Genomic DNA, 23,469 nt, shown 5'->3' with positions numbered 1-23,469 from the left:
TGCAAAAACATACAGTGCTGTAGCAATCACTTGGTGCATTCGGAGGCTTCCAAAGGACAGAGATGTTTGAGCAACATAAAATCCACCTAACAAGGACATTGCAGTAAACAGAATCTTTGCAGTAAACAGAATCCGAGAAGGACTTCAAAAGTAATGTCCCCTATTCACCTTGGCCGAGCGCATTATTCTCTTGCACAGATGGAATGCAAGGCCCTGCGGAAGATCTGCAATCTGCATGTAAACTTTTCAGGGACACCGTTTTTAGATTGGGAATTCAGCCACATCTGAGGCCTATTGAGATGAAGCTCATTGAAGGGTTTATTTGTCTTTCTTCTATCACGAATCAGTAAAGTCAAACCAGGAGAGTTGATATATGTAATTTCATTATGTGACAGTCTACATAAATTCATACCAGCAAGTATATCACAGATACTAGCATGTGGTTTCGATGGACAACATAAGAATGCCTAAATTATGGTCATCCACTAATGGGTGTTCATCCACAGTAACATTTCATTCCTTCAAGCAATATATAATGAATTAAATTTACCCGTTCAATGCAATTCAGAAGTTAAGATTGTGTGACCAGGTTGGGGTACCTCCTCCAATCATAAAATATCCAAAACTGATTTCATGTCAGATATGTTACATTTATCTCTCATGTGTGCAGCTAAAGTATTTGTAACAATCTGAACATTTTCAGATCTCAGCTTTGCTGCATCATCCGAGAGAAAACTTTGAATCTGGTTTTGAACTTCAATCCAGCTGCAACCAGGTAGCTTTCCAGCTCTTTTCTCTCTCATTAGCACCCTTAGTCTTTCAACCTCTTCCCACTTGCCAGCCTCAGCATGCATGTTTGACAAGGTAATATAATTGGAGGCATTATGTGGCTCGAGTTCTAAAAGCCTCTCTGCAGCAATTCTACCAAGTTCCAGGTTTTTGCGTATACGACAAGCCCCAAGCAGTGAACCCCATAATCCAGCATTTGCTTTAACATTCATTCCCTTCACTAAATCAAAGGCTTCCTCTAGCCTACCCACGCGGCCAAGCAAGTCAACCAGGCAGCTGTAGTGTTCACCCAAGGGTTCAATAGCAAAATCTTCAATCATGCATTTAAAAAAATCCAAACCTTGATTGGCTAAACCGGCATGACTGCACGCGGACAACATCCCAATGAAGGTAACCGCATCAGGAACCAGACTCTCTGATATCAACTGTTCAAAGGCCCTAAATGCCTTATTTGCATATCCATTCAAAGCATAACCCGAAATCAAGGAATTCCAAGAAATAAGATCAACGCATTCAATATCTCTGAACACATGTTCAGCACTTTGTACCCTTCCACATTTTGCGTACATGGCAATCAAGGCATTGCTAACAAATAAATCACTTATATAACCACTCTTTAGAATGAATTCATGGAGTTGCTTGCCTACTTGCAGAGCAGAAAGATTAGCACAGGCACTTAAGGCGCATGCAAAAGTTGATTGATCTGGTCTCTTTCCTTCCTGCCCCATCATAACCAAACTCCTAAGAGCATCCAAATATAAATTATTTTGTAGAAAACCTGCAATCAGAGAATTCCAGGAAACTATATTCCGCTCCCTCATGGCCTCGAAGATCTTTGTTGCTCTATCCATTTGTCCTGCCTGAGCATATCCGGAAATCATAGTATTCCATGAAACAGCATTCTTAATGGGCATTTGTCTAAATAGATTGAGAGCTTCATCCATTCTTCCACTCTGGGAATAGCCTGCAATCATGCTGTTCCAACAAATGGCATCACGTGAACTAATTCGACTGAACATTTGACTAGCCTCATCTATCCTTCCATTCTGTGCTAACCCTGACATCAATGCTGTTTCCGCCGCAATGTCTTTGCAAGGCATCTGATTGTAAACTTCCCTTGCTTCGTCAAGCTTACCAACTCGAACGTACCCATTAATTATTGTAGTCCATGATACACTATCTTTATATGGCATTTTCATGAACAGATCAACAGCTTTATCAATCTGTAAGTCTTGAACATAGGCAGCAATCATTGCATTCCAAGACACCACATTCTTACTAGGCATCCTGTCAAAAAGACTTCTAGATTCTGTAATCTTTCCATGTCTTGCCAACCCACACAACATCGTAACCCAAGAAACAGAATTAGGATTTGGAATCTTTTCAAACAATCGCCAAGCAGAACTCAGTTCACCACTGTTAACATACCCAGCCACCATCAAATTCCACGATACTGCATTCCTCTTGGCCATCCTCTCAAAAAATTTCAATGCTAAATCCATTTTCCCATTTTGTGTATAGCCAGCTAGCATTGAGTTGTAAGAAACCAAATCCTTTACTGGCATCTGCTCAAACACTTTCTTAGCATCATTGAACTGACCCATCTTTGCATAACCAGCTATCATCGCATTCCAACATGCAGTGTCCAACTTATCAGGAACCAGCTCAAGCAGTTCTCTAGCCTTTTCAAGCTTCCCTTTACGCGTATAACAAGTTATCATCAAAGCCCATGAAAAATTGTCTCTTTCAGGCATTATGTCAAACAACTCACTGGCTTCTTTAACCATGTTGTTGTGAATATATCCAGCAATCATGGTGTTCCAAGAAACAAGGTTTCTTAGGGACATTTTATCAAACAGTTGTCGAGCATCAATAATTCTAGAATTTTTAGACAACACAGATATCATGGAGTTGTATGTTACAAGGTTTTTGTGGGTCATGTCAGCGAAGACTCTGATGGCCTCTTCAACTTTCCCCATTTTCCCAAGATTAATAATCTGCAAATTTTGGTTGAAGACATGTTTTCCTCCTTCACCTATTGATCTAATTCCAAGCTTAAGTTTCATTGTGCCTCACGTCGTGTCCTACGATCGATGAATGTTTCTTTTCTTTTTGAGAAAAGAGAGACTAAAACCTCAGAGTAGGCTTCGCAAAGAGAACGATGAAGCATTGCGAAGAATTAATATTTTATCTGTAATTCTTAGAGGTAAAATAATTTAAATATGGTAAAATATAAATAATATACACAAAATATGATATTTTTGGTAAATTTAAGTGAATACGGTGTTTCAAAAATCACCATTGGCAAGATATTATGGAGACCAATGACATGGACATCTAAAAAATTGCCACTAACAACGTTTGATTACACTGCAATGGATCTTTCAAAAATCGCCATTAGCGAGATATTTCGAGAACTCAAACAAACCTGCGATATGGAGACCGAATGACATGAACATTTGAAAAATTGCCACTAGCGATATTTGACCACACTGCAATGAATCTCTGAAATCGCCATTGACCCGAATTGAAGAGCGGTTCAAATTGAACTGTTCTACAATTCAGACTTATAAGAGCAACTTTATGGTAATTGCCAATAAATACCGAGTTTTTCATTCTTTGTAAATTGCAAGAGTAAGATTTTAGATAGAGAGTAAGCGGAGAGGAAACATTTTAGATAGAGAAAGTGAGTTTATCATTGAAAAAAAAATGGGTGTACTTTTATTGATTTACTTTAATGGTGAGATTATTACAAATACTTGTGAAGGTATGTTATTTAGGTGTGAAAGGCCAACATGTGTATATATGAGAGAGAATGTATCATTTGAAGAACTGCAGCATTGGCTTACTGAACATATTGTATTTGAGTTTTCAAAGGCAGTGAAAAGTATTGTTTATAGGTGTCCAGTATCAATATTTGGAGGTTTCGTACAATATAAGATACTTCCAATAACAAATGATGCTGATATTTTACAAATGTTTTAAATATATCAACAGCGTCATCCGCCAACTCCTGCCATTGAGTTATATGTTTTTTTCAAAGACATTGCAGTTAACATTGATGAAGAAGATGCTGATGAAACATATGCAAGCAGTGTACCAAACAGAGATATAGAATGGATAAATGCTAACAATGAAAGTGTTAACTCTGACCCTGAAGGAGAATATGGAAGCAGTGAGTTGAGTGAAGATGAAGATATGGATGACAATGGTTATGATAAGATCCATTTGTCAAACACAGTAAGTGGCCAACATCCATTTGGAGAGCCACCTTTCATGCATTCATTAAATCTTGATACTATGCACGCAATAGTTTTCAGAGTATGCAAATTTAGGTATGTCTTATTTTTAAAAATGTTGTTGATGAATTAAATTATAGTTTTTTAATTTGTTATATTTGTGTTTGCATTTCATAGGTTTTTCTTATGTAGATGGAGACTTGTATATTGAAAAGCAATTTAATGATAAAGAGACTGTTATACGAACAATTAAGTGTTATACAAACAGAGTAGACTACAAAGTGGATGAGTCAGAACCAAATACATTTTATTGTAAATGTGTGAGGTATGGAATAGATTGTGAATGACTTCTTCGTGCTAGCTTTAGAAGGAACGAGTTTATTTGGGAGATCAGAAGGTACAATGGTCCGCACACATGTACAAGAGGAAAGATTTCTCAGGATCATACTAAATTAGATTCAGACACAATTGCAGAATGTATAAAGCCAATGGTTGAGTCTGATCCTTCCTTTAAGATAAAACTTGTTATTAGTAAAATTCAGTCTCGATATGGCTATACAACAACATATCGAAAAGCATGGATGGAAAAAAAAAAGGCGATTGAAAAAGTTTATGGACAATAGGAAGCCTCATTTGAAGCCTTACTGCAATGGTGTTCAGCGATGTGTGACAGTGTTCGAGGTTCTGTTGTTCAGTTAGATGCTGTCGATGCTTACCGTGCGGATGAGTTAGTTTCCAATGTTAAAATATTTCGTCGAGTGTTTTGGACTTTTTGTCCTTGTATTAGAGCATTTAGATATTGCAAACCACTTGTGCAAGTTGATGGGACACATTTATATGGAAAATACAAGGGAGTTCTCTTAGTGGCTGTTGCACAAGATGGTAATCAGAATATTTTGCCAATTGCTTTTGCTATTGTTGAAGGGGAGACTTCGAATGCCTGGTTTTTTTCTTTGATCATTTACGCAAACACGTTGTCACACAAGCTGGCGTTGGTATAATTTTAGATCGACACGAGTCAATTAATGCAGCAATAAGAAGAAGCAATGGAGAGTGGGAACCACTGAGAGCCTTTCACATGTATTGTATTCGGCATATTGCAGCAAATTTTTTACGAAGATTCAAGGCTCCATACTTGCACAAACTTGTCATCCGCATGGGTATGTATCACGATGTTGATGTATTTTAAATAAAAATGTTATATGAATTAATATATATTTTAAATTAACTAATATGAATCGTGTCAATTTTTGCAGGTTATTCAAGAACTGAACGTGAATTCAATATTTATTATGACAGATTACGGGAACGTGGGGAGGTCTACTCTAACTGGGTTGATGAAATTCCTCTAGAGAAGTGGGTTCTAGCATTTGACAGAGGCCATAGGTGGGGCCATATGACCACAAATCTAGTTGAGTGCATTAATTCAGTGTTAAAAGGTGCTCGAAATCTTCCAATCACAGCATTATTAAGAACAACTTACTTCCGATTGGCTGAGTTATTTGCTCGTAAAGGGAGTGAAGCATATGCACGGAGAAAGGCTTGACATATTTTCTCCGAATATGTGACAACTCGATTACAATCAAATGAGTTAGGTGCAAGAAACTTATGTGTAACTCAATTTGATAGACTAGCTGAGAGTTTCCATGTTCAAGAGTTATCAAACAGCCAAGAACATAGAGTTGATCTTAGACGAAGGTACTGTGACTGTGGTGATATGCATACTGATAGATATCATGTCGTTACGTAATTGCTGCATGTTGTAGTAAAAACATTGATTGGCGTGGCTATGTTGATAATGTTTATACAATCAAGGAAGTTTGCAAGGTTTATAAGAAGGAGTTTGCAGTAATTGGGAATGAAAGCACATGGTGTCATTATATAGGACCAAAACTCTGTCCTAATCCCAGCTTAAAGCGCACAGTTAAAGGTCGTCCCAAATCAACTCGCTTTCTTAATGAAATGGATATGCATGAAATGAGAAGACCAAAACAATGTAGTCGTTGTCGAGTAGAAAACCATAGTCGAAGGCAATGTCCTCATGCTCCAGGACCAAGTTCATGATGTGTAGCTGTGATACTAAATTGTGTTGAACCACTTATTTTGATATAATTATTTTTAATTTCATAGTTTTGTAGTTGTTCAAAATATTCACTTATGTCTTGTTATGTCTTGTGATATTATAATATTTGTTCTTATTATATTTTAATTTCATGGATTAATTAAAATTAAAATTAATAACAATTATAATAAATATAACCAAACAAATTAAAATAACTGATTAAAAATCTCATTACATAACGACGTGAACTAATCAAACAAAATAAAATAACAGATAACAACATGACTCTTACATTACATAATAAAGTAAGCAAACAATAACTTCATGACTATCCTCCTTTGCCCTTTTTTTTCTTGATTAGTGACGGATTATATCTATCAGGAGCTTGAATAAAGGGACGTAATAGACGTGAAAAAAATCCCCTACGTCTTTCTCCTGTATCTACATCATCACCCACACCCTGCTCTTCCTCCTGCTTATGCTCTTGGTCCTGCCTCTGTTCCTCTTCATGACCAGATGTTTGACTAAATGTGCTATCTTGTTGTGTGACATCCCATGACATTAGTGGCAAAGACCATTCATCACCTGGTGAGAATATTCCTTGAGATACAACCTCATACTCTGCTGTCATTGGTTGTGGTCGTTACACATCCTTCTCGTGTACTGGTGCTTCTTCTACAACTGCGACCTCATTTAAGTCAAAGTTACAAGGATGATTGTGTTGAGAACTTTGACCTTCATCAACCCCAAAGTCATATGTGCACATAAATTGACCAGATATCACAGTTGCACTATTATAATCAACAGACCTCCTACCTTGAGATTCTCTGCTTCTTGATCCATCACGACTATTCCTTATATCTACAGACATTCGTCGTTCTTGTTGAGGTAAGGGTTCTTCGTCCCATTGAAATGGCTGCCACTGGTTCATTTCTGGTGACCAATAATATTCCTAATTTGGTTGAAGTGCAGATGGTGGCATATCCTGATGTATCGGTGATGTATCCATGGGAATGACATCAAGATGGGAAAGTAGTGGCTCATCAGGGAATGGCTGCTGTTCTGGTGATGGTTGTTCCCTTTGTGGGCATAACTATAGCCAATTTGCTTCATAAATTGTGTACCATGTCCAATATTCATCAGAAGAATAATAGTTATTAACTGGCAATCCTTGTATGATACGTTGATATCGATGCTCCCACATTATGACCCAATCATCATAAATGATCCTCCAGTTTTTTGGTTCTCTTATGCCTCGTAAATCTTTGTTATGAACCGCTTCTAAATTTTCAGGTGGTCGAGGAATAGGTTCGGCAAATCCAAATTGTCGCATGACACGATCAGCTGCGTGCCACTTTATAACTTCAAAACAAATCAAAGGGCTCACGATTGACCACATAAAACGTTCTCTTCGCACATCATCTGGAATTAAAGCATCAATATCATCATCCTCAAATGGTCGCCATAGAAACTGTATTAAATAAGAAAATATTAATGTTATAATCTGACAAATACAAAAATTAAATATCCTAATAATGACAATAACGTTATATGAATATACCTCATTAACACCCATTTGATCCAGTGCTAATCGAATACTCCCAAGATTCTTAAACGGTGAGTTTGCTAGATATCGCATTTTTCTCCATCTCAAAATAAGTGAAAATACTATTGGTTCACCAGGGATTGGTGCCAACCATGGTAATTGGTGTCAGGCCCATACTTGCAACAATATTACACACCCACAAATTTCTTTGGCATCAAGTCGTGAACCACAATCTAAGCCTCTATAAAGAAACGAAAGGCATGCCGAACCCCAACTATAATTTCCAATTTCATTCACATGTGCCAGTAACTGCAAGAATTTTGTATGTACCACTGAATTGCTTTTATTTGACATTAAAACATGGCCCAACAAACAAAGTATATATCTGCGTGCATGTTGTGCTCTTCTAATGTTGGAATTAATAGGAAGCCAACCAAGATGTTGTGTAAGCCATTTTAATTTAATTTCTGATCCTTCAATATCATTCATTGATGGTCGACTGCCTAATAACTCATCACACATGTTTTGAACCACTGTAGAAAATGGATTAGTTGACCCAATCACTGGTAAACCATCAACCCGTAGTCCAAGTAACATACCAACATCTTCTAATGTAATTGTTCATTCTTCGCAAAGTAAATGAAATATGTGTATTTTAGGTCTCCATCGTTCGACAAGTGCATTAATCAAAGGACCGTTGATTTGCATATGACAAATTTTAGAAACCTGATGAAACCCAGCATAACGTAAAATTTCATTTATTTTTTCTCTAGATGGCAGTATGGATAAATGACGGGGTCGTAATAGTCTCATTTCCTATTATAAAAAAATAATATCAATCAACACAAATGACAAATAATTTAGGTGAAATTTATAAACAAACAATAAAACAAATTATAAATTATAATATTTACTAACTTATAAACAGAATATTATGTTAATAAAATTAAATAACATAATTTTAAAAATACATATTGTAATTTATTATATTTACTAACATAATTATCTCAAATGTTCTAAAATTTATATTAAAAAAATTGATAACACTTTAATATGAATTACAATATGTTAATAAATGACAAAAAAATAAATAATAAAATTTAATATAAATTAATTTAGTATAAATTTAATTATTTCTGATTTTAAAAAATTTCCTTTTTCAAACTTTTCTATTTTTTATATTAAATATTTTCAATTATTACTTAACATTATTTTCTTTCCCAAATTTATTTATCAACATAAATACAATAATAACAATTAATTATAATATCATAAATGTATACTTAGCAACCTAATTTTTACTTACTAATTATTACATTACCATAAATATTTATAATAAATTTGTAATCAAATTTAAATTTTAATTAAAATATACAAATTTAAAACACTTATATTCAAATTACGGATGTTTTCTGAAATATGCTAACTTAAATCACATGTACTGTCTCTAACCATCTTTCAAATATTTATTTTTTCTAAATTTAAGTATTTTTCACCCTAAATATTCTTTCATTCACTCATAACGCTCTTTCAAAATGATCGTAAGGGTTGGAGTCCTCTGATCTGAACAAGCCTAACCATGGACTTCGTGAGTGGCTCAAGAATGGAATCCAATAAAATCTCACTTCTTTCTACCAATACTAATCTTTCTTGGGCATTCTATTTCCCCTTGCGTGCTGGAAAGTCTTCCTGCTTGCTCCTTTTTAACACGATTGGAAAGGTCGCTATAAGGCTCCAGCGTAGATAGCTTCCTTTCTTATTCTTCGGGCAGATAAGGAATAAATCTGCTCCCTCTGGCTTTTATATTCTACCTCCCACAATGCTCTTAGAATTCTCCTTCTTCTTCTTTGATTATTTTTCTCTCACCATGTCTTCTCTTGCTGCACCAGAGCGGGATTTATATTTGTTTAGTTGCTTTGGCTGACACAGGGGTGTCCACGGGTCGGTTTGGTTTGGTTCGGTTCAGTTTTGTGAAAAAAATTGAAAATGCAAAATTTGGAGAGCAGTTCAAATTTAATTGCTCTCAGAAGTTAATTTTCGAGAGCGGTTCAAATTTAACCCGCTCTCATAAGTTAACTTTAGAGAGCGGTTCAAATATAACCGCTCTCGGAAGTTCACTTTGGATAGCGGTTCAATCATAAGTTCACTCGTAAATCTATTCTATTTTTCATATATTAAAATTTAAAAAATTATTTTAATTTAAATGAAATTGGTGACAATTATAATTTTATCTATTTTTATATTTAAATTTGATTTACTTATCATCATGATCTAAGGCATATAGGAGGAATAAAAAATAAAACATTAAATGTATGAAAAATATATAATTTAATAAAAAAAATGGAATAATTGTTTAAATTATCTGAAATTAATATTTATAATATAGAAAATGAAAAAATTGACCAAGAACTACTCATTTGAGAGTGAGCAGGAAAGTGGTACAACGTCATTGCATATTGCCCATTCTAATACGAGTGGAGAAAGTGAGAGGGAAAACTTGAAAATGGGCCTAATTGATGATTTCCCAAATCCATAGTTGCTTCGCGTTTGCTGTGTAATGGAGAAATTGATCCAGAAACCCTAAGTTGCCGTCAACGGTATATGATTGTGAATGGACGCGAAGGATATATTGGGATTACCCAAAAACTCATTCCCACCCCTCGAGAAGAAGTCTCGACCTCCCAAAGAGTCTCAGAGAAAACCAGATGGCATTTCGCGCGAGGTAGCATTTCTGAATTTTTTTATCAATTACTGTAATAATGCAATACTCAATTCTCTGTTTCTGGTTACTTAATTCAATTGTATTTCTAGGTCTATGCGCTTACTGGTGGCATGCCACCTCTTATGCCTGCTATTGAACCCTCTCAATTGAAAAAAAAGCCTCATTCTCTTGAAAAGGTTTGGTTTATTTTATTTATTTCTTTATTTGTGTTTTCGAAATGCTCAATTAATCTGGTGATTTAACTTATTGAGGAATTTCACTTTTTCTTCCTCCGTTCAGATCACTTGGCAATGGCTTCCTTTCACCAGTTCTGCTCGTAAAGATAATCTTCAGCTTTACCATTGGGTTAGACACAGTCCTTGAATCTTGTATCTTATATGTGACTATGAGCATGCAAGTTATTGTTGTTTCTCTCTTCTAATTCAGGTTCGAGTTGTCAATGGTGTTCCTCCTACGGAGGACTATTCTTTTGCCAAGTATAATAAGGTAAATGCAAGTGTACTCTTTGTCTTTGTGCATGTTCTGCAATGCTTGGTTTTTGAATTTAGCTTTAGTGAATGTCTTCTGTTTGCATCATTGAATGTTCGTTTATATGGTGTGCTGCAGTCTGTTGACGATATCGAGTACACAAACGAGAAATATGACAAGTATTTGACTGATCCAATAAGTATCATGTCTAATTGTACAATTTTATGGAACTTGATGAATGGTTTGCTTAAACTGATGTTGCTATTTTTTATGCCACCCAAACTGAATTTTATTCACTATATCAACTTGTGATTGTGGGTTCTCCATTGACTTCTATTGCAAGAGGACAATTGAAAGGTATTTTTGTGTATACACCTAGTTGCTACCTTAGGTTGAGTATCGATTGTGTGGACCAAGCTCCACCTCTGGCTGTGCCCTTTATAAGCGCTTTCCCCTGACCAAACTATTTGTAGGTCATCAGATTTTCAATTGTTGCTGGCTTGCTGCTAAAGGGAAGGAACTAAAAACATCATCACCCATGTGTAGGTCATGGCATATATATTGCATAGGGGGCATAGGGTAGACCTCACTTTTTCTTTTACATTATTGTATACTAGAAACTGATTAAGGTCTTCACCTGGGTCCAAGATTGGAGCTTTGTGTGTATTGAGATAACACATGCTTGATTTTATGCGTTTTAGGTTGCTGAAGAGTCTCAGTTGGTTGCTTCTAATGCTGGTGCGGAAGTTACAGAGAGGACTGTCCCGGGTGAGACTATATCTCCGTCCAATATGCAACTTCCATCAATGGTTGTGCCTTCTACATTATCAGATAACACATCTACTTTAGCTTCTCTTCGCATGGTAAGTTATACAAAAGGTTTATGGTGATGCATCCTCTGTTCACTGACACATTTTTTTAGCACCTCCTAAATCTCATTCCCTGCTCTGCCCATAGGAAAGGTTAGCATGGGCACTGATGTTAAAAAAATTGATCATGTATTAATTATAATATTTCAATAATAGTTTTTTATGAGAGGCCATTTCAGCAATTTTTTTTATCCTTATACATTTGAACATAGTCTGACAGCGAAACATTTCAGCTTCATGTATATTTGAGAACATATGCTCTTGAGCAAATGGTACAAGCTGCAAACTCTTCTGCTGGACTTCGAACTATCAAGCGGGTTGAAAAACTTTGCAAGATCTTGGAGTTTGTTTTTACACCTTTGTTATGCAGTTATGATATTTCATTTTTTTGTCCTTGGTGCAGTCGTGTGGTATTCACTGATCTTTATTTGTTACAGTATATAAAGACAAATGTTAGTGAGTGCCTTAATGCAGTTGTTAAGGATTTGAAAATGGAAAATGTTAAATAAAAAATAAAGCTTTTAAGTTTTCAATTTATTAATTGTTGTACTTTTATTAAATACTTTTCTATGTTTTTATTCTCTATCTAGTACCCTCTCAGGGTACTCATTAGTATTACTGTTTAGTAGGCTACGGCCTATTTATAAAGCCCTTATGTTCTTCATTTTTGGAGGGCTGATGATTTTAAATGCCTGTTTTAACTATTAAGTTGGTATTTGGTTTTGTGTGTATGGCTGCAAATGAGCTATATACTTTTAGTTTCAGAGATCTATCTAGGCTTGGCTTATGTCAGCTTAACTAGCCTCATTATATTATATTATAACATAAAAATATACTTGAGCTTATTTAAGCTTAAAACCAGCTTTATTACATGAGACTGAAAGGAATAATTTTGAATCATATAACTATACATGGATGGTCAAGATTAAAAGATTTAGGAAATCACATGATCACTTAAAAAGTCACGTGACTTTAAATAACTCACATGACTTGTATGTTCTAATCTTGATTATTGATGATAAGATTCTTTTCATTTGATACATCACACACGCATATAATCTGAGCAGCAATGTGTTGTTATGTGTATCAAATCTGAGCATATCATTGGATTCATGAGTTATTATACCTTTGTATATTATACCCAATCACTTAAGAAGAATAATGATTCTATTCCTAATGCATTTCCCTTTTAATTTGGTTCTACTGGTATTGCAGGTCAATTTGAAACCAAGGGTTCCCACGAAAGCCATTTGTGCAGAGCATCTTGAACTAAGAAAAGAAATACTAACTTAGCTGAATCTCCAGAAACAAGTATATAAGAGTTGCGATAGATATATTTGCTACTGGGAGCATTATTTATTGTGTATTCTTGAGTAGATTTTGAGGATCTCACTAGTTAGAATGTCCATAGGGCTGCCTTTCTAATGTTTATTATTTTATAGGAGTAACAATGTCAGTATTTGCTTGCTTTTCCCAATTTCTTTAATTTAATCACTCGTAATGGTATTTGTTTCAGGTGCAATATAAAGAAGCAAAAGGCTCATCTTTCCGTGATGGGTCATATGGTGAAACACCAGGCACGCCAAAGGTTAGAAACCTGATTTTGGTTTTGGTATTTTCCCCTTTATTGCTTTCATTGTTTTAGGCCTGTGATTGTCCGAGCATTCCATTCTTTTACCCAAACACAAGTTTGTGATGTAGAAACTAATGACAGCTTTTGCATCGTGGTGGGGATCAGGATCGGACATTTATTCTAGACCCCATGACTTTTGGAGGTAATAGATTAATTTCATTTGCATCTGCTACCTAATTTCGGTAAATGATAGGAATTTCATCCATTTATTATTAAAGCCATGCATATAACTCTGGTTTCAGTGGAAAGGGTTGGCAGAAAGGACCAAAAGCGCAAGGTACACTACAAAGTGTTTGTCTAATTATTTATCCTTGATTGTTCATTTCCCTCATACTTTTGGACCATTTTCCTAATCATTATTGTTGATATTGAAAATTTTGTTTTTAGGCTCCTGGAGCTCCATCGTCATCAGCTCATAAAAGACCTAGGAAATTGAAGGCCTCAGATCTTTGGCTCTACAGGTGAGAGCTTAAATTTTACACAGATGATACAGACAAAACTTGTTATTTGCCATTTTATAATTTAATATTCGCCTGTACCATTTGTGTGGTTCTATAATATATCTTTGGTGCTTCAATATCCTTACAGTACTTGTTCTTCAATTTTGCTTGAATAATTAACCAGCACAAGAAAGTTTGTTAATGCATTATATTTACTGAATGATGTTTTGCATGTTATTTGTCAGGTGGCCACCAAGAAAGGTGTTTTCAACTCATAGAATTCTCTCAATCAAAATGTTGAATGTTGTGGAAAGTGGCAATGAACCCAAAACAACCAGAAATTCTGATTGCGGTATATTTAGTCCAAATGAAGTTCAGTTTACTTTGGTCCGCAATTCAAACTAATGCCACTCTTGAATGAAAAAGGAGCATTGAGATCCTTGGGACGAGTGAGATCTCCCATCTTAACCATGTAGGTTTACTTTACTTTTTGTGTTGGTAATGCTTTGTAGGGATACCAGGTACTTGGTTTGGTTCGGTTTTGTGAAAAAAAATTTGAAAATGCAAAGTTTGGAGAGCGGTTCAAATTTAACCGCTCTCAGAAGTTAACTTTGAAGAGCAGTTCAAATATAACCGCTCTCAGAAGTCAACTTTGGAGAGCGGTTCAAATTGAGCCGCTCTCTAAAGTGGAGATGACACAGTAATATACCTGTTATCTAAACCAAATCACATCAAATTTGATCTGTTTGGATCGGATCAGACCCGTTAAACATTAGTTTAAATTATTTTTTGGTTTGGATCGATTTGAATTATCGGATTTATTAATTTTCCCGATCCAATGGACACGACAAGCATGATAAGTAATAGTGTATGATGGCAGATTTCTGATGGGTCAAACATTGTTAATGTCGTTTAATTGCTTTGGCTGACCAGCATGGTAAGCAATAGTGTATGGTGGCAGATTTCTGATTGGTCAAACATCACCAACAGCGATTTTTCATATGCTTTTCAGAGCAAAGATCGTCAATGACAATTTTTTATAAAATCTTATATTCACGTAATAAATAAATAAAAATCCATATTTTTTGTATTATTAAATATAAAAACCATATAGAAAAAAAAACAGCATAGAGTGTGGATGATAGTTTCTTTTGTATTAAAAAAATACAAATGGATGAGATTTAAATTCCATGAACGAAACAAATTGCTTGAATCCAGCTATACTTGGCAACTTCTACGAAGCTAACGGGCGAAAGAACGTTTTACAATCCATAAAAAATTGCCCAACATCGTATCACAATATTTGCAGTTCTATGCACCTGGTCAGTTGCATGAAGGCGAATATTTATATCACTTCCGAAATACCTTATCAAATCATGTTAGATAGTTTCCTATAGTTTTATTCAGAGTTTCGTAAATAGAGAGTAACGTCATAATTCTCTTATTTTGTTTTTCTAAGACAGGGGGGTTAATTCGAGTAAATCTGACTCATTTGAGTTGATCTGTTGTGAATTGAGTCAAATTTTGATCAATCACATAACAGATCATGCTAATATATCATTGACCCAACTAGTTTTTCTGCAAGTTCCGAGCTATTTGACAGTTTTAAAATGATAATTTATTAAGATAAAAGTATGATAATTATAGTTAAGTCTCGGATGAAAATGGGACGAGTGAGGTTAGACTTTAGAATGTTTAAATCTAACTTACTTTTTAAATTTAAGATTTAAATATAATTTATCTGATTTAGGTGTTTTTTCAGTCTGGTATTTTAAAATTTTACTTTATTTTATAAATTATTTTTTAGCAATATCTTTTAAATAAGTTAACGACCCTAAATTTATATGTAAATTATAAAGCATGATTTTTAGAATAATTAATAAAATATGATTAATATTATAGCAAAAATTTAATACAATAATAAAATAGACAATCCAATAGACTTCATAACATTTTTTTGCAACGAGGCAGAGCTCAAAAACCAAACAATTAGAATACGATATCCCAAAGGGAAAGAAACTTCTAATTAAATAGACTTAAAAAAATTACGCTACCTTTTTTTTCTTCGGAGTCTAACAAAGCCTCAAGTCTAATATAATTTAGGCCATAAAGTCCTTATGGGCGTCTAACTTATTGTTAACCTTAATTATAGTAATTAATTGTGGTAATTTCAACCTTACAAGTTGCCAATTTATTTCGAGTCTTTAATTTTGTTAACGCGACTCATGTATTTTGTGGGGGATTATTTAGATTAGACTATCAAATTTCGTCTATTTTAACACCTGTAAATTTGGCACTTGTTCATCTAGTATTCAAGTAAAAGTTAATTTCCAGTTGAATTCCATATAAAACTTGTGGACGGATTTTCTACACATAAATGATAAATGCCCCAATTGTTTTTTTTTTATTGATAAAAAAAAATTGGCCTTTTAACATGTTCATATTTATTTTGTTGCAAACAAGAGCAAGAAGGAAAAAACATTATTTTAATTTAGAATACATATTGTTTTAAGTATTTTTATTTTTTGATTCATTAATGAGTACGTTTATGATGTTTGTTAAATAGATCTTACTTAATACTTATTAATAAATATATAACAAGAGCTTTAATGTTCAGTTAATCCTATCACTGGTAAATAACCAGGAAACATAACAATAGGATGACACATTTGAATGGCAAACGAAACATTGGACCCTAAAAGCAAAAAGAATGACAAATGAAAACATGCACATGGAAACTAACAGGTGTAACAACAACAGTGGAATGGCGCGTGGCTTAAAAGACACCAATAGCAGTAGGATACAAAGGCTTGGGCCGGTACGAAAGACAATTAGGAACATAAGTAGAGGTTCGTTTCTTAGGAGGATCCATGAAATCTATGGCTGGTTGATTCAAATATGCATATTTGCTTTTTGTCCACCTGCACGTCACAACAAATGAAATCAACATATTTCCCCCTAATATAAAGTGTTATGAACAAAAAAAGCTCCCGATGGTAAATTTGTTCACAAAGTAAAGAATAAAAATTGTTTTTACCTATAAAAATTAACAATTTTAAAATTAAGTTATTCGTATACATTGATATTTTTATTCAGAGTTATCTTATCTAAAATGCTATTAATTGTCCGTGTATGGTACATTGGGGGTGGCCCGTGGGAACGGGAGGAGTGAAGCACTTTCTCTAGCTCAGATACATTGTCAAGTTTCGTCCCATTTCTAAATTTCCAATTTATTGTATCTTAACTCCTATTAGTCATTTCATGGATGGCCTATAATTCAATTATCAAATCGCTCAACTGTGACTGTGTTTTCATTTATGTGGCACCAAAACCCCACGGCCCCACACCAACAACTGAAATAAAGCATCAACTTGACGCATCTATTTAGAATAGCTAGCAATAGCCTTCTTGTACTGAATACACCACAATCTAATATTTTCAACTTAGTTCTACAAGACAATAACTTTTCGACATTTTTTTCATGCTGTCATGCACTTATCATTCTATAATATATGTCATTTGAATTTTCATATAAAAACAAATTGATAATTTCTTTAGTTAATAATAATCAAATCTTTTAATTTCCTTAATTAATATTCAACATAATGAGATATTTATAAATTATTATTGAAACAACATTTAATCGATTAAATTAAATTTTAACATTAAAAATTTAAATACTTATATTTTTTTATTAATTTAATTATTTTTTCTTAAATATTCTTAACATTTATATTTTAATTATTTTGAACATATTTATAAAAATCTGTAGATAAAATGCTAACAAACGCTTTAGAGTATCAATTAAAGAATTAAAAATAAAAAAGATTAGAAAGTAATTAACGTAGTACAATTATAAAAACTACACTAGATATTTGCTGCTAGAAAGTAATCAAACTAACCAATCTTTTATTCCGACGCGCACTTCCTTGTCACTGGCAACTGTTTTGCAATAATCATTTGTCCCTTCAATCCATTTGACCCTCTCTTCCTTGACTTCATCATCACTCTTCAAGGACAACTCGAAGCTCTCGTACTCTTCCTTCTGTAATTAATTAGTAAGATGGAGGAGCAAGAAGCATCCATTCATAAATATCGTATAAACAACCATATCCTATAACAGATAATTCAAAATATACATAAAAATTATGTGATACGCCTGCTAATCAAATAAGAAAATTCCTTCAAAACTAGCTATCTCTATATCTTACAGATAAAAAAAAGAACAAAACAAAGCCTATTTCTTGTTAGTTGATGATCAAGATCAACCTTGAGGCCTCTAGTGATTTGAGGCTATACGAAGGAGCAGTTCGAGTAGATTAATTTGACATTTTAAATTTAAAGGTCTTGCAAATTATTACTCTACGAATGCTGATTAAAGAACAGAAAATATAAATTAAGAAAAGCATGTTTAACTGGATTGAAAATCAAGAAAATAGCTTTATTAATAACTACTACCTTATAAGAACACTAGGTTGCATTAAGCTATGAACTATGAAGCACTTTACTTACCGTGAGATTGCGTGCACGGAGTCTAGCAGCAGCTTTGATAGCAGCAAGGAAATGGTCCTCCTCCTCAATCCTCTTTTGCCTCCAAAACGTGGCAATTTCTCGCTTTGTCACACTCTCTTCTGGTCTTCTTGTTGTTGAGAAGACGCGAAATTTTGGAAGTGGGGGTGGTGACCTTGGAAGTGGAACCACCACTACCTTTGATTCATAAACATCACTTTCTTCCTTTCGTTGCTTCATTGTAACTAACCTTGGAGCTTTCTCACTTGTTTGTCACGAGCCTCTTCAGCTATCTTATTTATATCAAAGAAGCGTTCATCAATTCCACTGGCTAACTGACGATCCAACCTACCTTTCCCACTACACCATACTTTTATAGACTTAACTACCAAAAAAATCTGATATAATATATCAACATTAAAAAATTAAAATTAAAATTAAGCAATAGCTTTTGAAAGATAAAATTGCAAATACAAAATAAAATGCTTAATTAAAAAGTAACTTAATTTAACGAGAATAAAAAAATTATTTAAAATGTTATTGTTAAAAAATAAGAAAATTTATAGTGTAATAATGGGTGAATTGTACGTGGAATTTCAGAGTCAACCAGAATATTCAATATGCATAGCCTATTGCGTGTGGAGAGCCAAAAGATTAAAAGAAATTGGTCCGGTGGTGGTGGTTGTATCTTATCTTAAATGGACAAATTTAATACTCTTAACTATTAAGAATAATAATTTACCCCATTCTCCACCACGGATTGAATTTCACCGAAAAGCTTGTTCATATTAAAATAAGTTAAAACATAGCATAAATTAATTTTTCATGAAAAGAGAGTATAATCCATCGATGACGATGATGATATGTTGTGAAAGGTCAATATGCATTTCATATTTCGTTCTTAAAACAGGTTATCATGTAATCAGTAATATAATGAAGTAGGTATAGAAAGTCTTCCCTATATTTTTTTATAGCAAGTTTTTCCTAGCTTTAACACAATTAGTAAGTATGTTGTATATTATTTGAATATTTTAAAATTTAAATAAAACATAAAAGATTAAAAAGAGGAAAATTATTTAAGAAAACATTATGTGAATTTATTCAAATAAAATATAAAAAGTGTATTATGAAAATTATATAAAACTATAAATTGAAAACTTTCAGAATACCATGTGTTTCTTTTTTTAAAAGGAATCTTTTTTCGGGTACATATTTTAGAAAGAATCAGTTCTGAGATTCAATTATTCTCAAGGGAAAAAAATTATAATTTAATCTGATAAAGAACTATAATCTTGTATAGTCTGTTTGTTTCACTTTCAATTTGATGCAGACGGGGGGAAATGATGATTCTCAAGACGTGATTTATTAAAGTAAAAAAATGTTGTTTTTTCGTCACACAATATTTGTACAGTGTCATGGAATGCTTGTACAAGCATGTAAAAAAATAAAATGAAATGAATCTTTTATAATATTCCTCACCTTCAAACATGGATGAGGTTTCCCATGATCTCTATCAAGAGTCATCAATATGATTGCGGTTCTCATATGAACATAAATTACTGGTGAGTGGTGATTATAAAACATATTTTAATGGCAAGGGCGTAAAGAAAGGGTACTACTGGCAGCAGCCATGCCCCCGTCCAAAATTTTTAATTTTTTATTATGTAAATCTCACTTAAAACAGAATATTGGTATTTAGGAACTTATATTTTTTTTTCAATAAATCAGAAAAAATTAGAAATAAAAATTATGCATTTTGAAAGTTAATTTATAAAAATTTACTTCATGAAACATTCAACTAATTACAAGTTAGTTTTTCAATAATTTTCTATTTCTATTTTTAATTTTTATAATTTATTCTCACTTAAAATAAATTTAACACTTTTTTAGTTATTTAACACCTACTAACTAGTTGTGCAACTAATTTTACCAAATAGATTTAATTTAATTAACTAGTTATAAATTATAAGTTTTCAGCTAACTAACATGATAATTATAAGTTACAGGACATAAATTTTTACTTAATTTTACCAGACCTAAAGTTTTTTTTTCTTTTTGCCAAATATCAATTCGGTCTTTTAGATATTTTGTATATCTTTTAATGTTATTTTTTTATGATTAAAATAAAAGTTCATTGTTTTTTTTTATTATTATCTGTTCTTAGCTCACTTACATTGTTGTGTGTACTTAATATTATACAAAAAAAAATGAAACATTTAATTTTAAGAAAATATATACAAAATTTACAAATCACCTACCATGTAAGTAATTTTTTTTTTTATCTCTTTCGGCTTCAAGTTTTTAATTTTTGTTCTAACTCCCAATTAAAAAGTTCTCACTACGTCTCTATTTTTTCATTTGTCCTCCTAGGCCAGACCTCTTATTATTTTAATGAGTAATAATGATATGTTAATAATGTGCTAAAGTGTCGGTTTATACCAAAAACTGGACCACTTCCTCCCTGCCCTTATCCAAAGCAAAAGGCCGAAAACAACGGTGTTGCCAAATATTTTAAACACAAAACAACTAGTTGCACTTATGAATAATTTAAGAAAATTAAGTAGATATATCATATTTTAAGAAGAAGAAAATATTGCAAATACCGGGCACTAATAGTAATCTAATAGAGATTTAATCAGCACACAAAGGATTATTGAATCTAATCTAATTGCTGTATGTCAGTACCAGTAAGTAAAAACAACTTCATTAAGTATTCTCACAATCTTTTCCCTTATTACTGAACTACCAAAATTCCGAAAGGATGGCGTAGTTTGTAAAGCTATACGGTATCAGCTATCTCGCTACCTTTGTAATTGACCATTCAACCCAAGATACATAAAAGTAAGACAACCATCGACCTTCAATATACGAAAGGTAGATGCATTGTGCAGTCCCTAGGGATACCCCTCTTCATTATAAATGGTAAGATTATTCCTAATATAACGGTGTCTTCCTTTTGAAAACACTACTGTTGTCTAACTTTGTTTAGGTACCAACTTAAGCATGTTTTGTGCAATTACCTTTGCTATGTGCAACTCAAGTTGATCTGACACTTCTAGACTGGAGGAACGCCACCCACTCAACTACTTAAGCCTTCTACTATTGAATCAAGCATAGAGACAATTTGAATGCAGGTCCATTTAGTCTTTTATTATGACTTTGAGCAATGTTTAGCTTACAATTTTATGTTTATATATATATAATGTTCTTTTGTTACAGTAAGAGGTGGCACCTTGGGAAATTTCCAAATACAGGCATCTCCCTACGAGGAAGAAAAGAAAATCATATTTATGGTCCTATTGCTGAACAACAAACTCCAAATAAAGTGGCCAACCCTTCATAAATCACTTTGCATTAGAAATTTGGTTGTCTCTGTACAAAATCCACTATATTACCTTTACCACCTGCTTTTGGAAAGGAGAGCGGAATACAGGCTTGTTTATTATTATATTATATCCTCCAGAGTGCATTACGTACAATTGGGTTATTTTTTTCAAAAAACAAATTGTTTGCCGAATTACAATAGAAGAATGTTCAAAATAACATAAAATTATTTAAACCTTTCTGTGTTGAGACTGAGAGCAAGTTTTACACTGCATATTGTGCCACCAAAGTTTCAATTAATTGTGTAACTCTGACCCATTTCTCTGAGAAACAGTCCCTTGGATACACTACAATATGGGAACATTATGAAAGCACACAATGAAAGAAAGAAACCATTGAAAGATAAAATGAAAAACGAAAGTGAAATCCAAGCACTAGCCAAGAGGGAATAACATGCGATTGGAGAAAAGAGATCAATGATGCCAATAATTCACGTAGAACAAGAATATTCCGTCCAATGGAAAATACTAAATAGCACGAGCTAGCTTTCAATCTGTAAACTCTGGACTGACATGAGATCATAAAACCTGAAAATCATTACTCCAGTAATTCATGCCCCCAGCAGTTTTGGATTTGGTATGTTGTTCAAGTTGAGAAGTTTGTTGTCATATCAGTACAGTTGTCAATTGTAATTTGATACACCTAGCTTCGAAGGTAGGTAACCTCTAGAAATGAAACAAGGAAGAGGGAGAGAGAAATTCAGAGAATCAGAGAAAAGATTTAGAATCAATTCATTCATGATCTCGCACCAAAAGTGAGTAGCACATATATAATCAAATAAGAATTAGTAAATTGCAACGTCCCAACAATTTAGAATCTAACTAATTTTTCCTATCTTTGTCTCTGCTCTTGTATTTTGGAATGTCCACCACGAATGGACCCATCCACTTAGGTTGTCCAGCTTGGGCCTCTTCTCCCTTTGGACCTCAAGGTATTGATATGCTATCTCCTCAATGGGATCCACCTCATCATCCTTAAGCCCACGTCTCATGTCTTCATCTTCATTCATATCAGCTCCCTCCCGTGGAACAAACACCTTGTCCTCAAGGTGTAATTCTGGAAATTCAGCTAACAATTCCGTAAGTGACTCCCAACTAGAGTCCTCTGCGTAAAGTCCATGCCATTGTACCAACACAAACTCAGTTGGTGGATCTCCTTCCATTTTGGAAGCAATGACGGCCATTGGTTGAATTTGAGGATGGTTTGCCGCAGTAGTGGGTGGTAAGGAAAGGAGAGCAGCAGTAGCATTTCCAAGGAATGGTCAAAGTTTGGACACATGAAAAATAGGATGGATTTTTTATTCTGCTGGGAGCTCTAGTTCAAATGCAACTTCACCAATAGCTTTGGTGATCAAATAAGGCCCATAAAACTTTGCTGCAAGCTTCTTAATACGTTTACCTGCCATTGAACTTTGACGGTAAGGTTTGAGTTTAACTAACACAAGGTCACCAACTTTGAAAGGATGAGGGAGGCGTTTCTTATCTGCATTTTCTTTCATGTGGGATTGAGCTTTGAGCAAATTGTTCTTCAACTTTTCCAGTATAGCTTCTCGGTTCTCAAGCTCCTCTTGAACAGCTTCCAACGCACTAGAACCGATCAGATACTGAGGAAGAGAGAGTGGTGGTTTTCTGTACACTATTTGATATGGACACATTCCAGTTGAAGTTTGATAAGCAGAATTATAGTGCCATTCTGCCCAGTGAAGGTATTTGCCCCATTGAGTCGGTTAGTTATAGCAGAAAGCTCTCAAATACTATTGAAGTATTCGATTGACCACCTCAGTCTGCCCATCTCCGTGAGGATGGTAT

General features: G+C 33.9%; 2 protein-coding genes and 1 pseudogene across 2 annotated transcripts; 1 reads left to right on the top strand and 2 right to left on the bottom strand.

Moving 5' to 3' along the window:
• Positions 1 to 2,866, bottom strand: LOC113868985 (pentatricopeptide repeat-containing protein At4g02750-like). The gene is made up of 2 exons (XM_027505043.1): positions 551 to 2,866; positions 1 to 231 (listed from the first exon to the last, which is right to left on the bottom strand). The coding sequence occupies exon 1, from the start codon at positions 2,853 to 2,855 to the stop codon at positions 609 to 611; it is 2,247 nt and encodes a 748-aa protein (XP_027360844.1). The 5' UTR covers positions 2,856 to 2,866; the 3' UTR covers positions 1 to 231; positions 551 to 608.
• Positions 2,867 to 10,165: 7,299 nt separating this feature from the next.
• Positions 10,166 to 14,237, top strand: LOC113870307 (annotated as a pseudogene).
• A 2,242-nt stretch (positions 14,238 to 16,479) lies between these two features.
• LOC113869837 lies at positions 16,480 to 18,630 on the bottom strand. The gene is made up of 3 exons (XM_027506333.1): positions 18,281 to 18,630; positions 17,671 to 17,813; positions 16,480 to 16,689 (listed from the first exon to the last, which is right to left on the bottom strand). The coding sequence occupies exons 1-3, from the start codon at positions 18,515 to 18,517 to the stop codon at positions 16,545 to 16,547; spliced, it is 525 nt and encodes a 174-aa protein (XP_027362134.1). The 5' UTR covers positions 18,518 to 18,630; the 3' UTR covers positions 16,480 to 16,544.
• Positions 18,631 to 23,469: the final 4,839 nt, after the last annotated feature.

Source organism: Abrus precatorius, unplaced genomic scaffold (genome assembly GCF_003935025.1).
Source record: "Abrus precatorius isolate BTA unplaced genomic scaffold, Abrus_2018 Scaffold6, whole genome shotgun sequence".
In the NCBI taxonomy this organism is placed as follows: domain Eukaryota; kingdom Viridiplantae; phylum Streptophyta; class Magnoliopsida; order Fabales; family Fabaceae; genus Abrus; species Abrus precatorius.
This window is presented reverse-complemented; position numbering and strand designations above follow the sequence as displayed.

Excerpts from the sequence above, each read along its gene's own strand:
- LOC113868985 (XM_027505043.1), bottom strand. The coding sequence starts at position 2,855 with ATGAAACTTAAGCTTGGAATTAGATCAATAGGTGAAGGAGGAAAACAT.
- LOC113869837 (XM_027506333.1), bottom strand. The coding sequence starts at position 18,517 with ATGAAGCAACGAAAGGAAGAAAGTGATGTTTATGAATCAAAGGTAGTG. Across the intron at positions 17,814-18,280 it reads TCCGTGCACGCAATCTCACG|AAGGAAGAGTACGAGAGCTT; the intron begins GTAAGTAAAGTG and ends AATTAATTACAG. Across the intron at positions 16,690-17,670 it reads CGCGTCGGAATAAAAGATTG|GTGGACAAAAAGCAAATATG; the intron begins GTTAGTTTGATT and ends TGTGACGTGCAG.